This window comes from Neopelma chrysocephalum, unplaced genomic scaffold, assembly GCF_003984885.1.
Source record: "Neopelma chrysocephalum unplaced genomic scaffold, ASM398488v2 Primary Assembly neopelma1_139, whole genome shotgun sequence".
Taxonomy (NCBI): domain Eukaryota; kingdom Metazoa; phylum Chordata; class Aves; order Passeriformes; family Pipridae; genus Neopelma; species Neopelma chrysocephalum.
Window position 1 is genome coordinate 1,950,207 of NW_020897801.1, and position 25,662 is coordinate 1,975,868.

The following is a 25,662-nucleotide window of genomic DNA, read 5'->3' on the forward strand; positions in this document are numbered from 1 at the left end:
TCTCTCTGAAAATAAGTTGGAAAGAAAAATATAAAGCTCCATTTCTCAGAAATATTTTTAATGTGTCAAAAAGGTCTTAAGTCTTCATTCCAAATTCTGTTCAACTAGATATTTGTCATGTTTTAACCAGACAAAACATGTACAGAGTCAGAGAGAGTGTTTAACATGTATCGAATTGACATTATCTGTTGGTGCAGTAGCAGCAAAGTACGTGCTCCATTGGAAGGTCTGGCACTAAAATGTGAATTGTAATACTGGACTGAAAAGAAGAAAATAAATGGTTTTCTGTAAGGAATACACTAGTTCCTTACTAAATCCTGAAGGCACCTGCAGGTATATTCATTAACACTTTCAGGGATGGTGCAGATTGTTCTGCTTCTGACTAAGGGTGAAATTTATTCCTTCAGACTTCATGTACAAGGAGCGTGTCAGAAATAAGCATATCTGGCAGCTGTGGTTAAAGTTCACTTCCCTCATTCTCATCTCATTTCTGCAAGTCTGATTTCTTCTCACCTTCAGTGAGAAGGTGATGGCAAATAATTTCACAGCAGAAGTAAATTACGAGGTTTGAGTTGTGAGATTATTAATCTTGGTCACAGTTCACTTTGCGATGTGTTCTGTTCATTGTCTCCTCCCTACTGGCTATGACTGGGACACCTTTCTAGAAAATAAGTTCTGACGCAGCTGCAATGGTGAATCTGCTGTAGGAAGTCCATAGCCTGTGCTATATAAATCAGTGAAACAGTCTTTTCTCATCTTAGATTTATTAATCATAAAAGTCATCAAACCCAGTAAAGTTCTCTGGCTTCATGAACGGGCGATATAATTTCAGTTTACCAAATCCCATTCAGCAGCTCATAAAAATGCAGTGGAAAAATGCTGACCAAGTTTTATGACTAATGGGCATTTACAGACTACCCAAGATGTTTGTCTCTAATTTAATTACTTGCTACTGGTCTTAATGAGCGAAGAATGGGGTTTGAAAAAGGGTTGGCTCAGGCACAGAAACCGTACAGTTTTTTAAAACTGAGACTAACAAGAGTGAGAAAATGAGTGTTGAAAAAAATCCTGGAGGTGCAGACCGGGTTGTACTTGGACATTTGCTTGCTTACACCTGAGGACTTCTGTTCCTGAGGTTATCTTCATTCTGTATCTCCTAATAATTAGATGAATAATGCTGAAATTCATTTGATTCCCTTGACTGGCAGCTGAACCGATTGCTCCTTATTTCTCCATTACTGTCTTCACCCCTTCCATGACATTATAGCAAGAGGCAGCCTCTGGTGCCCATCTCAGGCCCTGTTTCCAGACTGACTCCATTTCTGCAGTCAGGCACAGACCCAGCAAGCCCTCGAGTGAAAGACGGAAATGTGAGAGAGAGAGAGAGGAAAAGGAATAACATTTCCCAGCTCCCCTCAGCAGGAAGTCTCATGGACATTGTCTGCAGCCAAGTGAAGACTTTCAACCTTGCCCCATCTCCCCACACAGGAATACAGTGGGCAGTTCTCTGACAGCCAGAAAAGTTTTTGCACCTCATCACTGACAGATAAAAGCATGTTACAATAATTACGGCAAAAATTTCCCCTCAATTTTGGTGGGTTTTCTTTAGTTTGGTTGAGTTTTTTGTTTGCTTGGCTGGTTTTTACATATCTGACATTCTGCTTGGTAACAGGTAAATCATGAGAATAGTTTTTCTGCAAACATGATCAATGGACAAGATTACTTGGATATAGTTATAGGGATCTTGTATCTTACACAGTTCCTTGCCTGGCATGTGTAAATTTTCTGTTATGGAAAATACTCACCCTATTGTGTATGTTTCTCCTGACTTTCCTTTTTTTTTGAATCCTTTGTCCAAGGAGTATTCCCTTCTTTCTGTAGCTTAGCTGAGATATAACACATTTCCTCTTGTTCTGGAGACAAAATTTGAAACATTACCTTAAATCCTATGATATGGGTTGTATAAAAACAATCTGTATCCACAGATTCTGAGCTATTTTCTCTTTTGGAGAAAATGCTGAGAAGGTTCCACTCAGCAACCATTGACTTCAATAGACCAATTTGCATAAATAAGGATTTTGCTGTTACACTATATCTACCTGTCAGCCACTTTGAACAGCTTGGAGACAGGGAATCTCCCAAGTAGCTGTTTGCTCTAAATGTAAATAGTGTGGTACTTTTCAGATAAGGTAGGAAGTACTGGTTCAAACAGTAGTCAGCTGATGTCCTCTTCTGGACCTCTTAAGGCTCTATGTGTATGACTATAGGTAAGTTCTGGGAATGTAAAAGAATTCAGTGCAAATTAAACATTTAGTTTGGAAGGTAGTAAGTGATTACACATCCAGGAGAACTGGCTATGAGAATGAAATGGTATTCTAGGGGAAAATCATTAGAGGAAAGGATTTATTCAAAACAGTTATGATGGAGGATGATAAATGGTGAAAATACTGAAGAGAATAAATAAAAAAGTAATTAAAAACAAGAGCTAGACAGAGAGGTATACACAGAGAGTAAAAGGACTGAGTTTTCTTAACCTGTTAGTCTCTAAAATGATTCGGTTTTCATATGTGCAAGGTGACTACAACATACCAAGGTATAGTACTCTGGGCTGTCCTTCATGTGTGCAATAATTTGCTGTCAGTGTTTTCAGTAGCAAACCCCACTATATGTCAAACTGTTTCAGTTTTATGTATATTTCTATTGTTACATAGTTAAAATTTGTCTACTATAAAATAAAGACTGAAAAAATTTCTTGGCACTGTTTGCAATGCATTTTGTGACTCAGTAATTCTGAGTATTTGCTAGTTTAAAGGCAAAAGGTATCAAAGAAGGAGAATGAAATTCCAGACTGAGGATACGTTTTTTTTGGACGCATTTCTGTCAGGAAACTGAGATAACTAACTCCAGTGAATTGTGGTATCTGTATGTGATGCTGGGCAGGATTCCTACATCTATTCCAAGTATAAAAACTAATAGATGTCTCAGACTTCCTATTCCTGGGTTGTTTCATTTTTTTTGCCCCCCATAGTCACTATTAGTTAATGGATAGCTGCTGACTACAGTGGGCAGACAATTTAGGGAATATGTCAGGAACTGTAACAAGTGGTAAGAGTATGTTCTTGATCATGTAGAAACCCAAGAGTTAGAGGGGTGAAAAAAGGAGAAATTGTCTTCCTCTTGGAAGACTAATCATCTTGATCTTGGAATGATATAATGTACTATGACACTTTCTCTCTCAACCTGTCCCTTGCCTTAGAAATGAGTGCTCTTAACAGCTCTCTTCACTCGATGGAGGCTGCCAGGACTGGGGATTTTAATTTACACTGGTAATCAGGCAATCCCAAACTGCTCCAAAAACAGAGAGAGGGAAGATAGATAAAAGTCAGTAATTGCACAAGGAAAAAAAAAAAAAGGCACTGCAGAGCTGAAGCCAGAGGAAATAACAGAAATAAAGGTGTGATATTCCATATGTATTTCTGCATTTCATATGTATTCCTATGGGTATGTATTTCAGTGTCCATTGTTGTGTAATGTTATCACCAGTCCATGACCACCTGAGTGCTGACTATGATTGTGGCTGCTATTGTGTGTGTTTTGTGAATTGTTTACCTACAGTTGCAACAGCTTACGGTCTTAAAATTTAACCAGTGCCTTTTCTCCACTCTACTGCTGCATTGCCAGTTCCCTTGAAGTAAGTAGCTACTTAGTGCTGAAGTAAAAAAATACCAGCACAAAAATTCACAGACTGAAATGGCATCTCTGAAGCACACACTAACTTGCTGTAGTTGAAAATGCTTACTTTGAAAATGCCTTAATTTGAAAGCACTGTAATGAAAGACTGTTAATAATACACCAGAAATGAGCTAAGGCTGCTTTCAGAAGCACAGATGGCTAATTGGCTTCAGTTGGTAGGTTATGTCATTTTAATTAAATTTTATTAGGGAAGCATTTCAAAGCTCTAACTGATGGTTTAAGATAAATATGGTTCTTCATAAATGACCTATTGCTAACCTTTATTTATTTCTCTCTCTCCTCTCAGTGTTAATAGAGGCTGCTGTGACTGAGCTCTCCATGGCCATCTCTCGTCTCATCCATGTTTACAGCAGCAGCTTTGATGCAAATTTCCAGCTTGCCAGCATACCCAAAAGCCCTTCCTGTGCAGACATCAGCCTAGATTCCCAGCTCAGCTTCACTGTTTATGCTGCCCATAACATCCCAGAAGCCTGGGTGAACAGGTAGGAGGAGGTCCAGCAAGTGTTCACAAGAACACTCTTTCATCACATATTTTTCACAGATACCAGCTTAGCTCTGTTGCTTTGGTGATACTTTTATATTAATGACAGAGACTGAGTGGGTGTATTTCTACTGTTTTTCTAGCATGAAGTGCATTTACTTAAGCTTGACTAACTAGGAGACTTCCAGGCCCCATAGGTAGATGGAGAATCAGGGAGGTAGCCTGGCTGATTGCCCTTGACCAGTGTGGAAGGATGGTAATAGAAACAACCTCAGAGCACTGGCCTTGATGGGTGTGTTCAGAAATGCTTCCATGACTGACTTGCTCAGTGGGAAGGAGGAATGGGTGTGTACTGCAGGCCGAGAGAGTTTGGGCTGGGACTTTGTGTGGTCTCTGCAGTACAAGTAACTGGAAGGGTTGGAGGCCAGCTTACCCAGTTAAAGAGAAGGGGTGCTTTTGCTTCAACCCAACCTGAATGAGGCTTTCTTAGCAACTTTTGCTCTGGGTGTATTCAGCATTACATGGCTAAGCATCTGCGTTGACTATCCTCTTTATGGAAGGTGATTAAAATAAATGTAGTTTGCAGATCCAAGTATACCTGGTATAGCAGAGTAACATAAAAAAGAAAGAGGGAGATAACTTTAATAAAAAGCTGACTGGAGCATTCTCTTCTGTATTGGTAAAATTTGGTAGAAGTAGTTGTCTCTTCTTTTAAATATCTGCTTTTCCTACTCTGAGCAAAACTGGTGTTCTCTTACCACTCCAGTGTGCTCAAAGAGGAAAAGGGGACCACACTCTGGTAGCATTATTTTTGAGTCAAAATGGGGTTCTCAAAGTTAATTTTCCCTTGCTTCCATTTTACCTTATATTCCAAATGACAGTGGATTCATTTGTATTAGACTGTAAGCAAGAGTGTACTATACAGCATTAGCTGTAATTAGCAGTTTTATAAAAATCTAAGAGACTTTATGTTAGTTAAGACAATAAATACAGAACTATAATCACTATCCTGATTTCAAATCGTTATACCATTCCCACTGCATTTTGTTGTACCAGAAAAATTTGAAATTACATATGGCCTGAAGGCCACTAATGACTTCACTGCTATGTTCAAGTATATGAAAATGAGAATTTCTCTTCCTCCTTAATCTCCCATTTCCAGTCTTTCCAATATTCATATTCCATAGCACGGATTTCTTAACATGGACTGCTAGTCTGACACCTGCTTTCCTCAAGTACTTTCAGTAGCATCAATCACATGCATATTCCCCATTCTTATTTCCGCACTGCATGAATTCATGCTGACTATGTCATGGATCTAATTTTCCCTTTCCTGAAGGTCATATTTAATGATTTTGCTGCCTTTCTAAATATATATTTTAATATATATATCCCTGCATATATATATAATATGTATACTTATTTTATATATAATATGTATATATATTTTATACATATAATATATATGTTAGAAAGACTAGAATTTTGACATCCTTCACTGTCTATCTCACATGGGTTTTCCTATACATAAGTATAGAAATATATCTAATAGATGGCTTTTCTTTTAATTCTTTGACATAATGGAGAATTGTCTCATATTTTACAGGGTCATGTTTATAAGGTGTCAAATCCATCTCAATTTCACTTTTGTTGTTTGATTTTTTTTGCCAGTTTTTATATCTGTGTTCTCAGTTTCAACGTTATTATGCAACTTGTAATGTCTATACAGTAACTCAGGAATATGTCTATATGAGGACAGGAATATGTCTTACTGTCCTCATTAAAAAGATTGGTACAGACATTACAAGCTGCAGAAGAATGTTGCAAAACTGGTAACCTTTATTTACTTATTTTAATTTCTTCTTGTTTCTTTTATCTGTTTGTTTTTCTATTTTTCATTTAAATTCCGAGCAGATGTGCCTTATTTGCTGCCAGTGGCATAACACTGCTGTCTTCATGTTTCACTGCATTTGTTTCTACAGCCAAAACCAATCAGGTTCCTGTCTACATCTGGGTGATATGAAGTGATCTTTGGGACAAAACTGTGGAGTCATGTCTTTGAATTCACAGGGAGGCTGCTTAGGCAAAATGCTCTGCAGAGACCTAAAATGGGTTGAAGTGCATGCACTCTGAGCAAAGTGTGTGACTTCAGTCAGAATGAACATTGTATAAGTATTAATCTTTCCAGGATTAGGTCCTTATTATTTATGAATCAGGAATATGTCTGTATATTATGTATCGGTGCCTCTGCTTAAACAGCAATACCTAATAATTTGATTGTATTGAAACCTATCACTTCCTGAACTATCCTCCAACTGTTTGCAATGTTTGGACTCTAGGGGAAGCATTTTCCTAGTCTTACAAAGTATTTTTTCGCTCTCTGCATTGATGCCTCATAGGTACTACAGATTACAGATAATTTTCTTGAAATAAACAAAAACAAAAAAAAGAAACAGAAATTGAAAAGCAAATCTGCTACGATAATTATAAAAATTATTATAATGTTCTGGAAAAGATCAACCATAATTCTTATAAATATGACAAAGTCAAGCACCTTCAGTCTGCAACTGCTTCAGATTTCCTGTTCACATTTGACTGTTTCCATGCTCATTATTCTTGTACAGAATAAGATCTAAAGCTGAGACTGGCAGGAAGATCTGGAAGTTACAAAACTCATTAAGAACATTAGTAATTTATACTCTATGGGTTTATTCTGACTAATATTTTAAAAGATCTTAGTAAGAAGAATATGAAACAACAGATAGCCCCAGTCCCAAATTCCACTATGAAGCCTGTTGGAGAACTATCTGAAGAAAACCAACACAGAAGCCTTTAATGCTTCTGCTGTAAAGAATGTAGAGATTCCCTTGAGTAGTAACCTAGTTCAGGGACACATTCCACTAGACCAGGTTGCTCAGAGCCCCATCCAACCTGGCCTTGAACACTTCCAGGGATGGGGCATCCACAGTTTCTCTGGTCAACCTGTGCCAGTGCCTCACCACCCTCACAGGGAAGAATTTGTTCCTAATATCTAATCTGAACCTACTCTGAGTGTGAAGCCATTTCCACTTGTCCTGTCACTATATGCCCTTGTAAAATGTTCCTCTCCAGCTCTCTTGTAGATTCCCTTCAGGTAGTAGGAGGTGCTCTGATGTTTCCCTGGAGCCTTCTCCAGGCTGAACGACCCCAACTCTCTCAGCCTCTCTTCATAGGAGAGATGCTCCAGCCCTCTGAGCATCTTTCTGGCCTCCTCTGGACCTGCTCTGGCAGTTCTGTGTCCTTCATATATTGGGGGCCCCAGAGCTTGTCACAGTTGTCCAGGTGGGAGATTTACTGTTGACTGTATGATAAGCAAGTAGCAGCACTTCAAAACTTATGTCGAAAGTTTCCTTCAATGCAATAATGAAAAAACAAACCAAACCAAAAACATTAGTCTTAATAACAAAAACATGAAAGAGAACCCAGATGTCTTAAGAATTTTTTTTGAACTCAGAAAAATTAAAAAACCAAACAACCCAAAATAAACACCCCTTCACACACACATTAATGTGAGATTCATTGTTTGAATTCTTTTTTTTCATGTAAGGATGGATCTTCACAAGTTTCTGAATGGTTAACTCCAAATTTACTGTGCCGGACATGGTACATTACAATTAATCTTCTTTTTTTGTTGTTTCTGTTTCCTTTTTTTTCCCTTTTGTAGCTACAAAGTTTTCTCTTTTTCCTGTTCATTGACTTATGCTGGGAAGACAATATGCCAAGTGAAGATTTGCAAAAATGCCCCGGTTAGAAGATCCTTCTTTTTCCTGGCTGACTGGAACGAGAAGTAAGTTTGGGTCTGTGTTTGATATAAGTTTGTCTGACAGACAATCAAATATTCATTTTAAAAAAAACCAAACAAACCAACAAAACCCAAACACCCGCATCTTTTCAATGAATCTTCTTCTGAGCAAATTAATTCACAGAAACTTAGATAGATGGGAGTGAAAAAGAAGTGGGGTAGCCAGAGGAAGAGAAATAGGACTAAGGCAAGTCTGGTCTGAGAGCAGCTTTTGTTCACTGGAGGCATCGTGAAGGAATACTGGAACCAAAAGGAGATGCAACCAAAGGCTGTGTTTCTGTCCTCTTTCGAGGAATTCCACCTTTTGGATCCAATTCTAGGACATATGCAATCCAGCCTGAAAACCCATAGCAAGATTTCTATAAGGGTTCTTTTTTTACAAACCAGCAAGGCTGTTGTGGTTTGTTGGTTTGGGATTTTGTTTGTTTCTTTGCTTGCTTGGTTTTGAAGGGTTCTGTGTTTGTTTTTTATAAGAAGGATCTTCAGTTTTAAAATGCGGACTTTCATTTGAGACTGGAAGTTTAGTGTGAAAACTACTAATTACCTCTCACCTGCCTGTCTGCTTTGAAGCAAATAATTCCCCTGAAAAACAAAGCACACACTCAAACAACATTTGTTTAAGGCAATGGGATGACAAAAAGTATGCTTGCAATAGATGAGAGAGAAGAAGTATGCTTTTGTTGGTGATTTGGTGGTAATATGAAATTCTTTCAGCTTCCTGAGCATGACATGTTTATGTTTACAGTCTTTCAAGTTTTGGTATTTTGCATCAGTGTTTACTGTATTCTAAATCTGAAAGCAGCTTGATTACATTAGAATTGAGCAAAGGCTACAAGTAATCTGAGAGGTAGTTTTTTAAATTACAGTTGAATACAGAGTGTAATTCATAACTTCTCTTTGCCTTTATGTAAGACACACAGCAGTTGCAAGCTGGTCATATGGGAGAAGACCTTTTTATGTCAAATCTGTTATACATCTGTCTTAATGGAGATTTTGCATAGCCTTCTTGCACAGCACTCCTAACAGATATAGGAACAGTAGTAAGTCTGCCCTATGATAAAGAAACCAAATGGGTGCACTTCTGCTGAGCATCCAAATGGGTACTTTTAGGGCTTAACATCTGCTTTGGTGCTTCAGTTGAGTCCAGAGTGTTTGAGTGTGTAACCCTCGGTCTTTTGTATGATTGTAAAGTAACTGCTGTCCATGTGTTTAAAAAATTGGATCGTTTTTGTATGCATTGTAGGAATTTTCACCTTCTCCAGGTTTTGGTCAAGTACTTTCTTATGGTACATGTAGGCAGATAAAACTGAAGTGTAAGGGAAGGATTATATTTCTTAAGAGCATATTTGGCTTCTAAAATGCAGGTGAAACCTTCCTGGAATGCATCTTACAAAATCTTTTCTAAAACAAAATATAGCAAGATAGAGTAGAAATAAATTTTTAGCTGTAACTGAAACAGGAACTCTGCTCTTCTTCCATTTCATGAAAATGTAAAGCAGTCAGACTGAAGCTTCAGGCTTTCTGCTGAAACCTCTCCCTCTGCAAAATAATTATTAAATGTATGCAATTCCATCCAAATGCTTCTTGGAAAAAGAAGCAGTTAAGTATGCACACCAAATTCTTTCATAGGTCACAGATGCTTTAGGAGGCTCTTAACATCAGAAACAAGATCTAAAGGTGTAATGTAATAGTATCAGTTTGCAAGAGCACCTTTTTACTTTTTATTATTGCTTAAGTTTCAAAAATAATTTTCAAAATCCAGTTCTAATAGATTCCGAAGTAAAACCCCCCAAGTTTATATCTGTCTGGCAGGCTTTTCAACATTTCCCTCAGCCATTAAAGGTGTTCGCATATTTTCCACCTCAAACTCAATGGCCTACATTTGTTTAAGTCTCAAAATGTGAGGGGAGGTTTGTTGAGCCTAATGTCCTGAGGTCCAGAAGCACAGGCTGAGAATCCAGGGAGCCAAATATGCCCTTATTTTTGTATGTTTTACCTTGTGTCCGCAACTGAATTTTGTGAACAGATGCTATTTTGAGTCAAAATGCAGATGTCGGATGAGCATTTTAAATCAGTTAACAGTGTTAAATTGAAAGAGAGTAGGATTAGATTAGATGTCAATAGGAAATTCTTTACTGTGAGGGTGCTGAGGCACTGGCACAGGTTGCCCAGAGAAGCTGTGGATGCCTCATCCCTGGAAGTGTTCAAGGCCAAGTTGGACAGGGCTCTAAGTAACCTGGTCTAGCGGAAGGTGTCCCTGCCCATGGCCGATGGTCTTTAGGGTCCCTTCCAACCCAAACCATTCTTGATTCTATGCACAGTGAAGGAAATATTTATGTTGTTTTTAATTTATTTTAAATATTAAATACTTGTCACAGTTCTGTAATGAGACAATATGGTTCTTTGCTATTTGTGCTGCTAACCCTCTAAGAAAGATTAAAAAAGCGGTACTAAACTTGACAGAATAATCAGTATATTTAGAATATTTTGACATACACAGAGAGAAAGAACAGTATAGTTTATCACTGAAGGTTCTGTGTTCCTAGTTGGCATAATTTAATACATGCAGAAATGGGCTGTTTTTTCTTTCCTAAAATAAATAGATGTATGGAAATACTAATTAATACTTTTTTGCAAGAATTCAAGCTGAAATTGGTTAAAGAAGTAGAGTATTTTAATGAATTAGGTATTACTGAAATTGATTTTCCATGTCATACAGTGATAGGAAGTCTGGGTCACTCAAAACTCTAACCAAGCTGTGTTCACTCTTGGTTATCTTTTGGCTGTAATATCACCTTTTTTGAAACAGAAGGGAATATGTTTGCATAAAAATAAATATGTTTACAGAGGAGACAATGTTTTATTGTGAAGTTTCTTGCTACTTTGATTCTAACCTATATACTGTTTTCCTTTGATAACAGCTGTTGAAAATGTATGTGGTAAAAGGTCATCAGGAAGAGCTTCTATTACATTAGGAAGTCAGATATTTTCTATATAGCTAGGAATCAGGCCAAGAAAGAAAACTAGCTAATTCAAAATGAGTCTTGATCTGAGATTAAGATTGATTTGAACAAAGGAGAAAAAATATGGAGAGTAGGGTTTGGGTGATTAGGAATCTAGGCAGGGAGCTTCTACCAAAGACAAAGCTCACTTTATTTACTGATTTTCATGTATTTAGTTTCTGTTTTCAAGTGCTTCAACCAGTTAGCACCTGAACTTTAAGTTGATAGGTTTTTATGTGTAAACATAAGCTTCTGTTAAAGTCCGTTACCATATTCAGTCCTTCCCAAAATGTTCTTGGGAACGATGGGAATCATTTGCTATGTACAGAGGTTGCCTTGTTCAGTGTTTCTTCTGTTTGTACTTTTTTAAGAGTATGATTTTGCTTTAGAACTTGTGGATTGTCTTTGAAAAGTTGTATTGTCTCCATGGTGCAGAGTTTGAACAGGCTGATACCATTTAGCACATGATGTGTAAAGTCCAAAAGTTGCCCTCTTATTTTCTCACCAGTTTCATTTTCCATTGACTGAGATCTCTTATGTTATCTTCTTTCTTTTCTCTTAGCTGGTTGCTCTCAATATACTTATTCCACCTTTTCCATCCTCCGTAATTTATGTTAAACCTACAGACATGAGGTATGGAATTAACATTAAGCCCATCATTCATCACCTCAGATACTTTCTTGGCACTGGGTTTCCCTCTTCTCCATGTTTTTTTTGGCTTGTCTGTTTTGTTTACACTCTCTCAGGGCACAGCCTGGGTTGCCCCAGAGCTCTTCTGTGTTGAGTATTTTCATGATATTAGGCCCTTGGCTTTGAATTAAGCTGTATAACTTTATCTAATATCTGTGAATAGCACCTTCTCAGTGAGCAGCTGCTTTGTTCTTCTCAACTACTGTTGAAATTGTTCACCCACAGGGTGTCTTATATCTGGCCAGTGTTCCATTTCCTCTTTCTTCTTCTTAGTCATCTGTATGACTCAGCCTTATACAGTCAGAAAGGATGAGACAACTGGGTAAGTTAAGATATGTATTAATCAAAGTTCTAAAAGTAATACAGATATTCCCCTACCTTGTGTATCACATGTCACTGGAAGGGAAATGTTGGTCCTCTTTGGCTCATACTTTACCTCTTGGGATGTGTAACTTGCCATAGTTTGCAGGTTCTTTTCCTGTTGGAAGTCATGCTGTATAATGTGTCCTGGGGAAACTCTGGCAATCATCTGCTTTCTTCAAATTGTGAGGGTTTTTTCACTACCCCAGGTTCACTAGGAGCATTAACAATTGTCTGTATCATAAAATGCATGTCTTGATTTACTTTTTTTTTTTGTCTCTTCACAGCATGGGTGATGCTTTAAAGTGCAACTCTTTGTCAAACATTTTTGCGTTACAAGGGCAGTGTTGTTGGCCTGTCAGTGAAAGAGGCTGAACAAGCCATCTCTAGCATGTGAAACAGTTGTTTCCCAATAATTACTTCTAACTATGAGTAAGGAAGAGGGCATGAGACAGGGAAAGCAAAATTGAAAGCTATGAACAGGGACACGTGGGACGACAGTTGAGAATTGCTTCTCAATTCCATTCCTGTTAATCAGGAGTGGGAAATGGCTGTCTTGCTTTGTTATTCAAAGAGAAAGAGGTATGCAAATTTGCATAATTTCCAAATGTTTAGGGTTGATCATCTGAAATTTTGACACTAATGCTAATGTGGAGTACTTCAGAATTTCAGCTGAAAACCATCTACTTTCTTTCAGTGGCTCCTCAGTGCATTCAAGAAAACTTTCTCAAATTTAATAGAAATCTGACAGATTTGGAAGCAATTTGACAGATAGGAGCAAAATCTTATGCTAATTTTACCTTATACTGTTACCATGTATCATTTCTGGTACCCATAAGTCGTATATTTTTCAGGCTACTATACTTTTAAAATACAGTTTCTACTTCTGCTTGCTATTTAAGTATGACTATACCTTTGACAAAATGCTGAGAGTTGCATTGCTCTGCCAGTGTATGTTATTTAAATTTATCTTGTAGTTTGTTTTTTTAATCTCCATTATGCAGATCTTTTGTTTTCTTAATGATTATGTTGTCAATGTGGAATAATTCTTTTAGCCTCTAGCTCCTTATATTGATTTTGTTTATCCAGAAACAGTGTAATTAATTTTCCTCTCCACTTGAGAAATTTAAGCTTGCACTGAATATACATGAAAAAAAGCTAGAAATGCACTGTCCACCATATACAATCTTCTCAGGAAAAAGAAAATACAAACTTGCAAATGTCTGGGTAATTCCACGCATGATTTATCCATACAGCATGAAAGTATCTGATTTATTAGAATTATTCTAAGTTATGAATTTAAATCAATTTTTATAAACTATATAAAAAATGGAATGACCAGCTAAGTTTGCTAATGGTCAATACAAAGTGGAGATGAATATTGATAAAACTGGGTTTTTTTCACTAAAAAATGTGAATTGCTGTTAAGACAAAATCTGTCTGTAAATTTCTTGTTGGGAAATATCACACCACTAAAGCACATCTGAACAAGAGACTTATTATCATAGTCTACTCAGAAGCAACATTTATTTTTTTAAGTGGTGTTTTCCTCTAAAGACACACAACAGCAAATAACTAACTATTGCTTTACAATTCACCCCTAGGGGTTTGTTTATTCTGAAATAACCTTTCATTAATAAGGTAATTTTTAAAGCAAAGTTTAACTAAGCTTTTCCTACCTTTGTCAGCTCTGGTGGTTACCACTGAAGTGAATGAGTTTTTATCTACCTCTTCTCAAGTACTGGGACTCAAGTTAATGGGTGAAAATATTCATCAATGTATTGAAGGGATCTGTCAGTTGCATTTTCCTTCAGTGTGACTCCTGTAATTTATAATTTAATGTATGTGTTAGGGTATCTAGAAAAATGTAGAGAGAACTCACTTGTGGTAACAGTGCTCAATTTCTTTTAACTTTTATTTTTCTCTTTTCTGATTTTTTTTTTATTTAGAATCAACTTTCCTTTACGAATAAAGGCTCTTCCGAGGGAAACTATGCTGACAATAAAACTACTGGGAGTAAACAGTGCCTCTAAAAATACAGAAGTGCTTGCTTGGACGTGCTCCCCATTGTATCCAAAAAAGTAAGTTCAGTCTTTTATGACAGCTTAAGAACATTCTTGAAAAGTATCGCACTCAACTTGGGAGCAATATAAAAAGACAGAAATACTCATTTCAGGACATTGCAGTAATAAGACTGAGACAGTCACAGTAAACTGCTTTCGATGTCCCAGTAAGAGCCCCATCCATAAGCTTTTCTTTCTTTGCCATACATTGTTTTTGAACTCGGCTTAGGTGACTGTTTAACACTTACGATAAAGTTCTGTAGGCATGTTGAAAGGCCTTGCTGAACCCTTTCCTGTAGCTTTGCAAAATTCTTTTCAGCCCAGCTTCTTGTTCACAATGGTTGGTGTTTTTTTTCTGTTCTCACACCCATTCATTCTGCTTAAATCGGGACAGTTAGTGCTGACCACAATGAGCACCTTTCCCTCTCCACACCACTTTAGAAGCTTTCTCCTTTTTTTTTAACCTCTTCTTTCTACACAGTACACAATGTAACAATACTTTAAAGGTACTTGTAGCTTTGAACTTCTCTGTAGTGATGTATAGAAACTAAGGTAAATTTTCTGCAGTGTTCTAAATATATTTTAGTAACACTGTGACATCTGAATTTAGATCAAGTCTTTACAACGATACTAAAATTTTTATTTGGTAGCCTGTAGCCCTGCATATCCTCTGAGCAATAGATGGGTATGTCCAACACATACAAGTTCCTTCATTAGCATCCATCTGTAAGGTATAGCTCTTTCCTTATACTGAGACATCTTGATCTACTTCTCTGTCATGGCAATCACCACTTAAAGCAAAATAAAACAAATAAAATATCAGATTGCGTGTATGAATTTGCCACGTTTGAAAGACCTTGTGTTTCACCGAACTTTGAAGCTTGAGAGGCTTAGAAAATAGGTTGGACTGGGCTAGAGGCTTTTTCCATGTTTTTAGAGAAAATTCAGTTACTCTGCTCTTTTCTGACTTAGTGATTAGAGCACTTGGCTTGAAGGAAGGAAAGAAACATGAATCTCTGCTCCAAGGATTGTTTGGGCAATTTATTCAATTACTTTTCATAGTTAGCTTCAAGAAGAGCACATCACTCATTCTTTGACTGTGTATGTCTTTTTAAACAAAACATGCAATATATTTGAGTATTTCTACCATCCTGGTGTTTAGGGTGAAATAGAGAGGGAATATTTTGGCTGAGAATCTAAATTGAGATGAAGAGTTGTTGTCCTTATCCCCAGCAAGCTGATATGTGCTGAGTAGGTTGATTCAGAAGCAGAGCATTAGGCATGATAACGGGGGGGCACCTATTCCATTTACCTCCAAAGGTGCCTATGTGGGGATCCTCTTCTTGAAGACATGTGTTGTTCTAGAGATTTTCTTATTTTTCAGCATTTGAGTCCAAAAGTAATGATTTTTGGAAGTTCTGAAAGCCCTCGGTAACCTGTGATTTTTTTTTTAATGTATGCCATCAAAGCAAGCGTGTTGATTTTCACTGGGGAGACCTCCAAATCACCCAGACAGTTTCAAAGATTTTACTGAAAAATGGCTCCATTCTTTCCTGGTACACACAATCAGCACAATGAAGGGGATAGAGGGCTACTTTCCCTGCGTTTGCTATGTAATTGTAGAGATCATTGCTGCAATGACCCCTCAAAGCAGAAATGAAGGGTGAGTTGCTGGGGAGGAATGATTTAGGAATAGCATGTTCAACACCCCCTAATCTGGTAGCTATGTCATTTGCAATTATAGTAATTTCTAACACAAAGAAGCCTAAATGCTTTTTCCTCTTTTAGCCAACCACAGCTCCACAGAATTATTCTTTCACCATGGTTTCAATTGATAGACTGAGTGGTTTAAAAATAAGAATTTCCCTGAAAGTCCCCTTGCTGCTGGAATGCAACTAAACTGCAAGACTTATTTCAAAAAAGTACTTCCAAACTTGAAAGTATGTACCAAGAAAAGATTTGTACCTGTAGTGTCATGCTAATATGTCAAGAACACCTTGTATTACTGCAAAGATTATTGTATTAGGGTCTCTAAATAACAAACTCTGTAAACGTACATAAAGAGATTAAAGAAATCTGACCAGAAAATCTTTGACAAAACATTTCTAGCTTGGAAAATACCACTTTCTCAAAAGAGAACGTTTCTCAGAGGTGAATATGAGTTCTATGAAAGTCTTAGCATTCTCATGTCCAGGATTTAATTTACTGGGGAAAGGACAGAAGTAAGCTCTTTGAAGAAGCCAGCAGCCCTGAGGTATTTACCTGGGTCATCAAACATTCTTGTTCAAATCCTTGTCTCAGTTGGTCCCTTCTCAGGGTCATTCTTCTCAGGGTCAGTGAAGATAAGGACAGTGTGACCCCTCTTTCTCTATTCAGATGCTTGTTTAAAAATAAAAATTAGAAAAAAAGCCAGATTGTTTTGTTAAATATTGGAGAAGTACAATAAATGTCAAACATTTTAAAAATAGAGTTCCTAATGTCTGTCCTGTTATATCTTTTGATTAAAAACACAGGAATTCAATCAAGCTCACTGTGGTTTATGTTGAAGAGAGAAGGGGAAAAGGACCAGTTTTCTGTTATTGCCAGATATTACTTAAGAATCTTGATCTGCTGGTGACTTAGGGCAAAAGAGCACTTTCTTTTAAAGATTCTGGATTTAATAGTCTCTGTAAATTTTATACCTGTTTTCTCTTCCAAAGTGATTATTGTCATTGTATGGTCACTTCTGTCCTTCATATTTTAATTCTTCATGTTCAGTTTGAACTGAAGATTAAGAAAACATGAACATATTTTAACATATAAAGTATACAAATTCCATTCATCTGTTTCAAGAAGTGTGAAGATTCTCATGCTGTTGGGCAAGATCATGTCAAAGTCTCTTGCCAGATTAAAGGGCTGTAGTTATTTTCTGAGATTTTAGCACTCCAGTTCTCCTCTAAAAAAATACTAAGCAAAGTGTATGAGCAATATATATACATTTATAAAGAAGCAAAATCTAGATCTTTATTTAAAGTATATTATTTTTATTTTTTATTACAATCTCTTCATACCTAGCCCATTTTGAAACCACACAATACCTAAAAATTTTCTCAAGCATTTGGCCTATTTTAGGTTTGTTGTCTGTTCACTTGTCAGTGAACAGATGATTAGTAAATTTCAAATTTGCCTAATTTTAATTACTTCCTGAACTCTAATTCTGTCAATTTTCTTGCAGTGTGCAGATTTATCACATAAGTGGCTGCTGGATATAAAGTCTTTACCAAACATGTTGGGATTATTGCTATCAACTTTTGATGTCTCTGTACAAATAGTTTCACTCTTTCCAAAAATGACTTCTTGCAAATATTCTCCAATGGTTACCTAAATGAAGTTATTTACCTGAAAGTTATTGCTTGTAAACTTAAACTTTACATTTTTGGGGCAAAATTATGGAAGTAATCAGGAATGTAACTGCAAATTTGTTTTAAAAGTCTGAAATAATCTGATAATTTTGTATTTGATCACCTACAAATTTAGGGAAGTTATTCAAACTGGAAACTGTGGGGATGGAAGTTATGGCCCTTACAAATGTCTATAGGATACTTAGCATTACTTTGCAGTTGAAAATTATATCTCTATTTTGAATTCTCTAGAGCTCTGCAGTGTTTGTAATTGTAATAAAGTAGTTATTTCACAGTGTCATTCCAATGCAGAATTAAGACTGCTTGGGTCATAAGCTATGGGGAGTTTTATATTTTAGGAGCTTTGGATTTAACCTCAACTCTGAATTTCTGAGACTTCTAATGTCAGGTTTGGGGATAATTACGTTATTTTTACACAGTACTTAGTCCTAATTTTCCTGGTATATGCAGCCTAACAAGTAACTCTAATGTTCTATACATTTGGGAATGAACACAGTAATAATGAGTGCAGCTGATAACTTGTCCAGTAGGTGAGCCTCCATATCTGCATTTCTCAGCCTTGTCAAGTAGCTGACTTCAGTCAGATAGTAGCCCTAAATCATTGCCAATAGAGCCCTTGATGGTGTTTCTGTAACAAGAAGTCTTACTAGACACAAGAGGCAGTTCAAAAAGTGTTTGGAAGGCTGTGTGTCAACTTTCCCTTCCTTCACATCAGAAACTGTGTTTGTCTCTTGGGCTGAATAGTTTAGTGATCCAGAGCTGATTAACAATCCATCACTTGGGGCAATTTTGGAGTTGCAATGTCCCCCACAGTGCCCACTGCTCTGACTTCACTGACTCCAACACCACAATTTATTTTGAACTGGTATTTCCAAATCAAAACAGAGCAGGCAACAAAACTTTTCTTTTGCAGGGCATGGTGAGGGAAGGCTGCCATGTGACTTCATGGTACAAGTTGACTTTGTTAAGTTAGGATACCTTGAGCTGCCTTTTAATAATAGTGTCCTCTTCTGTGATAAGATGGGAAGTTTTTTTATCTCTGGTAATAAACAGGAGCTGAGGACCTGTGTAATTCCAGGGCTTTTCATCTGCCCTGGTTATGCAGGAGCATATAAAAAAATAAATGGTAGTAGCTTGATTATTTGCCTTCTGAGGTGCTTGATGCTGAAGTTGTTGCATAAAGCCATTGTCTGTGGCTGTGATCATTACACAGTCTTTAGAAGGCCGTTGTCACCAGCCTCACCTTACAGATGAGAAGACTTGGCAGGCAGAATAGGAGTGACCTGCCTGTCATCAGCACAACCAGGTGGCAGAGAGAGGAATCTGTCCATTCAATAAAGGTTATCATGCTCATGATGATAGTTCCTTCCTTTTCAGAATGGATGCTGCACGCTCTCCTGCTTCTTTTTCTAAAAATAGTAATGGAAGAATATTGACTGTGCAGTGTGTACAGTGCCCAAGAGATTGCTAGGGAAAGCTGTGCTTTAGAAACATACACCCTAATTCCCAGCTGATGTGATCTTTTAAAAAATGCCTCCTGTGTGTTTACAGTCTAGCTTTAGTCCAAAGAGTGACTTACTGTTGGAAGATACGTAAGTTGCTCACTTATTTCTAACTGTATAAATCAGGCTACTTTATATACAAGCCATTAACGTGTCTCGTAAAACTCATTTTTTCTCAGGAGATGTTATTTCCACGCTGTGGAAGTGACTTAACATCTTTGGTTTTACTGACAGTCCTGTAATCTGCTTTAACCTGTGAAATCTTCTCAGTCCAGCAAAGGCATGTTGCTTTACTTGCTGTTTCTCCAGTTGAGGACCCTGAGAAGCCCATCTGATGATTCTTCCTTATCTTCCTGAATGGTCTTTAGCCACATTAGTGCTGGGTGTAAATGAGTTAAAATAATGAGCTCAGGAAATGTCTCAAATAAACACATCTACAGTACCTCTGAGGTCTGTGCTACTTCTTGTATTTGTCTACACAGGATTCCCCAGGAAAAAAACCCACTGTGTGGATTCTTCTTTAAAGGCCCCCATAGTTTTAGAGCACAATATGAAAGTGATTAGCAGTAATGAGAGCTCAGAAGGATAATTTAGTTTTCATGTTCATTTGTTCTAAGCTACTCCTCTCCCTTCTAACAAAAGTGCCAATTAGTTCACATGATGATGTAAATCTTTGTCAACAAAGGAATGGTTGAAGAGATGCCACTCATTTATTAAAGGTCATCTGAGTACACATCACAGGAAAACAACTTTGAATCACTGTTGATAATTTCCACATTCACATCAATTGCCTAAATGAGAAAGACTTCATATAACACAACTGCTGCTTTCCCTCAAGTGCTCTCTTGTTCACATCACAGCTCTTTCTGCCTCCATTCCCCTGAAAATGTACCTACAGCTGCAAAAGAAACTTCAGAAAATGGTTGTCTTTAATCCTCCTGAGCTGTGCTCTCACAATAAAATAAAATGTTTGCACCAACAACATGAACAACTTGAGAGGTGAAAAAGAAAAATTAGTCCTGAATTATGTTTATACTAATTTATGTTGACTATAACAATGACTTTGTGGGAGTTTCTTAGACTTTCCTCAGGTGACTTTAAACAATTTATTTCAGTTTGCAATTCAAGAGGTACTTTCATACAGCAACATTGCAAACTCATGCTAGGATCAAATAGTCCATCTGGATTCTCTTGTACCTCTAATGTTCTCCTCTTAGATGAAAGCTGGGCATTTAAACCTCGCTTATCTGATTGGCTCTTTCTGCTGCAATGGGCAGAAGGATATCTAGTGCATCTCTCAGTTTTTTTGACTGAGCAGTGTTTGAAAAGATATTAATAAAAATTATTTGTCAGTAAAAGTAGAGATGCTAAACATAATCAAATTTCTGACCTCACCAGTCATTAAGATATGGACAAATAGGTCCAGCCTCACCTCGAATATTATGGCAGTTTTGGTCACCAGAATATAAGAAAGATATTAAGCTCTTAGAGAGCATCCAAAGGAGGGCTACAAAGATGATGAAGGGCCTTGAGGGGAAGCCATACGAGGAGTGGCCGAGGGCACTTGGTCTGTTCAGCCTGGAGAAGAGGAGACTGAGGGGAGACCTCATTTCAGTTACAACTTTGTCATGAGAGGAAGAGGAGGGGCAGGCACTGATCTCTTCTCTGTGGTGACCAGTGACAGGACCTGAGGGAATGGTCTGAAGTTGTGCCAGGGGAGGTTTAGGTTGGATGTTAGAAAAAGGTTTTTCACCCAGAGGGTGGTCGGGCACTGGAACAGGCTCCCCAGAGAAGTGGTCACAGCACCAAGCCTGACAGAGTTCAAGAAATGTTTGGACAACACTCTCAGGCACATGGTGTGACTCTTGGGGATGGTCCTGTGCAGGACCGGGAGTTGGACTCAATGATCCTTGTGGATCCCTTCTAACTCAGCGTACTCGGTGTTTCTGTGAAATGAAAGGTTAAATCCAGGTACTATATCTTTCTTTATTCAGGTACTGCATTCTTAATTTGAGTCGATTGGTTATGCTTAGAGTTTTCACCCAAACTTTCTGATTTTATTCAAGTTCTGTAGACTGAGTTGTGCTGACATGCCAAATTGTGCTAGTTTTCTTATCTGCAGGCCACATGCATGCCTGTTTTGCTGATAAGGTTTTCTTGTATGTGTAGTGCTCAGACTGGTACTTCAGACCGTAATCTTTCATCTGTCTAAAAACCATAAGTGGTATATGTGGTACAAACTATCCCACTCAAATTTCTTTCAGTTCTTTGGAGACTCTGATATCATACTCCCTCCTCCCTGCCATCTACACATAAAATCAGCAAGGATCCTTCATGGTTGCAGTAGATTACCATGAGTTTCTTCTTTTTGTGGAATAAATGTATGCTGCCCTCCACTTTTTACACTGTGTTGACACTTCACAGTCTCTAACATATTTGTCCTCAAAATTAAATCTTGAGATAGAAATTACATAGATATAGTATTATTCTTATTTTGCATCTAGCTTAAAGGGCAATGCCTGTCACATAAGAAGTCAGTGGTAAAGTGCAGAGCTGGCTTAGAATGTCTTGGGAATGTGATTTGTGTCATGAACCCTGCAAATGCACAGATAGCAGTGAGACCACCAGAATGCAACCTCTACTGATCGAGGCCAGATTTGTACTAGTCACATAGAGAGAAAAGGTTTGTTCTCCTTTTGCTTGTCTTTTAAGCTCTCCAGTTCCACGTTCTTTGATGTAATTTCAGTAAAACCTGTTGGCCGGTTTCTCTCTGTGTTTATTGCAGGCGGCTGGTTCACGGCACTGTGCTGCTCAGCATGAGGCTGTGCAGCACACCCACAACAATGATCACCCCGGGCATCTGCAGCACCGACACACCAACCTCAGTCACACTGCAGGTAAGAAAGCCAGAAAGCAAAGCAAAGAGTTGTTTTCTAACAAAGTGCAAGAAGGCAGCTTTTCAAGGCCACACAGAGTGTTAATCTTCAGGGTGACAGTCTGTAATTCTGTGCAGTGGCAAATATGTCCAATGCTTTCCATACCAAATAACCACCTTTGAGGGCTAGAGAAGGTTTTTGTAGGGTAATTTTTGTTGTTATCATTTCGGTTCCAAAAATACTTTTGACACAAATTAGTGAGTCACTACCTGAATGTTTTGGTTCCCAAAATACTTCTGACACAAATAAAGGACTTGGTACCTGACTTACAGCTGCCTTGTCAAACCTGAGCTTTTGTCCCAATGCTATTGAGTTATACGCCATTGTGAGTGTAACATACAGCTTACAATAAGACTGAGTAGCATAAAGGAAAGTGGCTGCAAGCAGTTGTTAATAGGTATTAGTGTAGCTCTCCTCGATGACTACGTGCTGAGCACAGAATCACAGAATCATTGAAGTTGGAAAAAAACTCCAGGATTGAGTCCAACCTTTGACTGATCACCACCTTTGTCAACCAAATCATAGCACTAAGTGCCATATCCAGCCACTTCTTGAACACCTCTGGGATGGTGACTGGTGACTCCACCACCTCCGTGGGCAGCCCATTCCAATGCCTGACAACACTTCCCATAAAGAAACTCCTCCTGATGTCCACCTCCCCAGGTGCAGCTTAAGGCTATGTCCTTGTCCTGTCGCTGGTTGCCTGGGACCAGAGGCTGACCCCAACCTGGCTACAAACTCCTTTCAGGTAGTTGTAGAGAGTTATAAGGTCTCCCCTGAGCCTCCTCTTCTCCAGACTGAACACCCCCAGCTCCCTCAGCCTCTCCTCATATGATTTAGTCTTTAGGTACTTCACCAGCTCCATTGGCCTTCTCTGGACACACTCCAGTACCTCAATGTCTTTTTTGTACTGAGGGGCCCAGAATTGAAAATAGGGTTTGAGGTGCGACCTCACCAGTGCCAAGTACAGGGGGACAATCATTGCCCTGGTCAAAGTACTCACTCGTTCTGGGCAGAATGGTGCTCCCAGTATTGAAAATACATTAAGTCTGCATGATAGTTTTACCACCTTTCCAGGTTAAGTTAGCAACTGGATACTTAAAGGACAAAGGTAATTGTTTTCTGTATTGAAAAGCTGAATATCTATTAGCAAATGACATGTAAAAGCAGATAACACAGATAAAAAAGCCTGGCCTAAAAATAGCCTAGTTTTAACAGACAGGCAAATGGGAATTTTCTAGTCTGAGGAGTTCAGTCAAAGACCATGCCTTAAAATAGCTCCCCCTATTAATAATAAAGGGATGTTGAGACAGTAAATGGCTATTAATTTATAATCTCTCTCTATTGAAAGAAATGGAACAGGATCTCTCATTTTCAGTTATTCCCATGCATGTGGCAGTATCACCATTTGGGAACATGCTGGAAATGTCATAAAGATAGATTTTCATTGAATGAATAGCTTGGGTTGGAAGGGACCTTAAAGATGATCTGGTTTTCTGATGTGACTGTTTTGTAGGGAATAACTTTTTTAACCTTTAAAAGAGTGTTGCATGTTAAATACATATATTAAAAAGTAGATCTAGATAAGAGATTGTGGTGAGCATTAATAAACCAAAAAAGGATGCAAATTGAGCCGATATTTGAGAAACAACCTGAGTTTTCAGACAAGTATGTACTCAAATTATCAAGTACTTCAAGCATTGTAATTTTGGTTGAATGTTTACTTTCTCTGTATCTTAAAAAACATTATCCTAAATTTCTGATGCCACATGTAAATGTAAAGAATGAAAAATTGGTTGATGTTCTACAATATATATGAAATTGAACATCCAGAAGTGATAATAGAATCACAAAAACAAAACAAAACAAAAAAAACCCCACCAAATCCAAACAAACAAAAAAACTGAACGAAAACCAAAACCAACCAAACAAAAAACCAACCAAACAAAAAAGCCCAAAACAAAACAAAAAAAACCCAAACCACACCCAAATCTACATTAGTGAAAATTTTCCACTTAAAAACCATCCAATTAAAAACCAGAAAAGGAGGAGAAAAGGAAAAGGTTGCTTCAGGTTTGTGTCTGTGCAGTTCTAATAAAATTGAAATACAGTGGATGAAATTCTCTCAGGAAAGTTAGCTTCCACTGATTTCTGCAGACTGAATTTCTCACCAAAACATTTAAGTAACGTGTTACATGCAGTGAGCATCCCCGAATAATTATCCTTTCTTTTTTTCTGTCCTATTTTGTACACTTACCACACAAATCCAAGATAACATTTATTGATGGTTGTATCAGACAATACATACTGCTAAAATCACTTCTGTCTTTTTTCTCATCTTTCTTTTTTTTCTTTTAATAAAGATTGACTTTCCAGAAACTAATCTGGAGTTCATTAAACCTGAACCTGAAGAAAGAAGAGGTGATCTTGAAGAGCCAACCCAAGAGTGCCTGAAGCACATTGCAAGGCTTTCTCAGATACATTCTCTCTTGCTGTAAGTTGTACCTAGGTAGCCCTGCTCATTCTTGGCTTGCTGTACTTATCCTATCGATCACAATTAGGTGTATCCAATTCTTTAAAAACAAAATTTTCCTCTGGAGGAGCCAAGCTTGACTGATGTGAGAACTAACACCTCTAAATAAGAGAATATATCACAGCAAAGCCTAATAGGCCCCTGGAGGTGGCTGTGTATTTTACCAGTTTAGAAAAGGATTGTTTTTCCCTTTCTGTTACTATATCTTTTCACGTCTTTGAAGCGGGAAACTAATTTTTGGTTCAAAAAATAAGATTTTCAGGTGATGCAGTACATCTATATCAGTATCAGCAAGAACACCTTTGAGTTCAATGGAAATCAGCCTCTCTCAGTTATTATACATTCAGACTTCAGATATAGTAGTTAAATGGCATTTGAAAAATCTGTTTCAAGTTATAAGCAAGGAAAGAAGTATGTAAAATTTAACTTTCACAGAAGGTGGATAAAGACAAAGTGAAACAAAACACACTGTATATACTGAGGCAGATTAGTATGCTCAGCTATATGCATGTTATACTACCAATTAGGATTATGTACTGCATCAAATTAATTTTGGGTATAATCAGAGGGGAATTTGGTGCTTACAGAGAGCCATTTTGCTAATGACAGTTAATTGTGTGAATTAATCCTCCATCAAAGGTCAAAAGGTGCATTAATTGTACAATAACTAAATAACCTAGAGTCAATTTAGCCCTCTCAGTGTGATACGATGTATCTTTTAAGAAGACTTTTCTGTTCTGATTTCTATGTTGATGGCTTGGGGTTTTTAAAATCAATTCCTTTTTTTAAAAAGAGACAAATTTACTGTTGTATTTGATGTTTACCTCAGCTTCTAAGAAGACAGGATGAAATAAAAAATTATTTTTATTAACCATGGGATCTGTGATTTGAGTTTTTAATTTTATTTTGAAATGTGAATGGGATGTCAGTATTTTATTGTGAGTAGCCATGGTGCCACAGCACTGACAAGGTGCCAGCAAAATTTCCAGCTGCAAAATATGTTCCAGAGTGATTTTGGGAACTTCAAGCCAGTGCATCTGATCTCTATTCATGGTGAAATGGTGAGATCAGTAAGAAGGGATAAGATCATTAAGAATTTA

At 37.6% G+C, this 25,662-nt stretch overlaps 1 protein-coding gene across 1 annotated transcript in view; it reads left to right on the forward strand.

Moving 5' to 3' along the window:
* The window catches only part of PIK3C2G (phosphatidylinositol-4-phosphate 3-kinase catalytic subunit type 2 gamma), a 206,943-nt gene that overhangs the window by 50,667 nt on the left and 130,614 nt on the right, over nt 1–25,662 (forward strand). Inside the window, exons 10-14 of the mRNA XM_027699722.1 lie at nt 4,040–4,235; nt 7,938–8,060; nt 14,077–14,208; nt 21,879–21,990; nt 24,393–24,523. Coding sequence (XP_027555523.1) covers nt 4,040–4,235; nt 7,938–8,060; nt 14,077–14,208; nt 21,879–21,990; nt 24,393–24,523 — 694 coding nt within the window. The remainder of the gene's footprint in view (nt 1–4,039; nt 4,236–7,937; nt 8,061–14,076; nt 14,209–21,878; nt 21,991–24,392; nt 24,524–25,662) is intronic.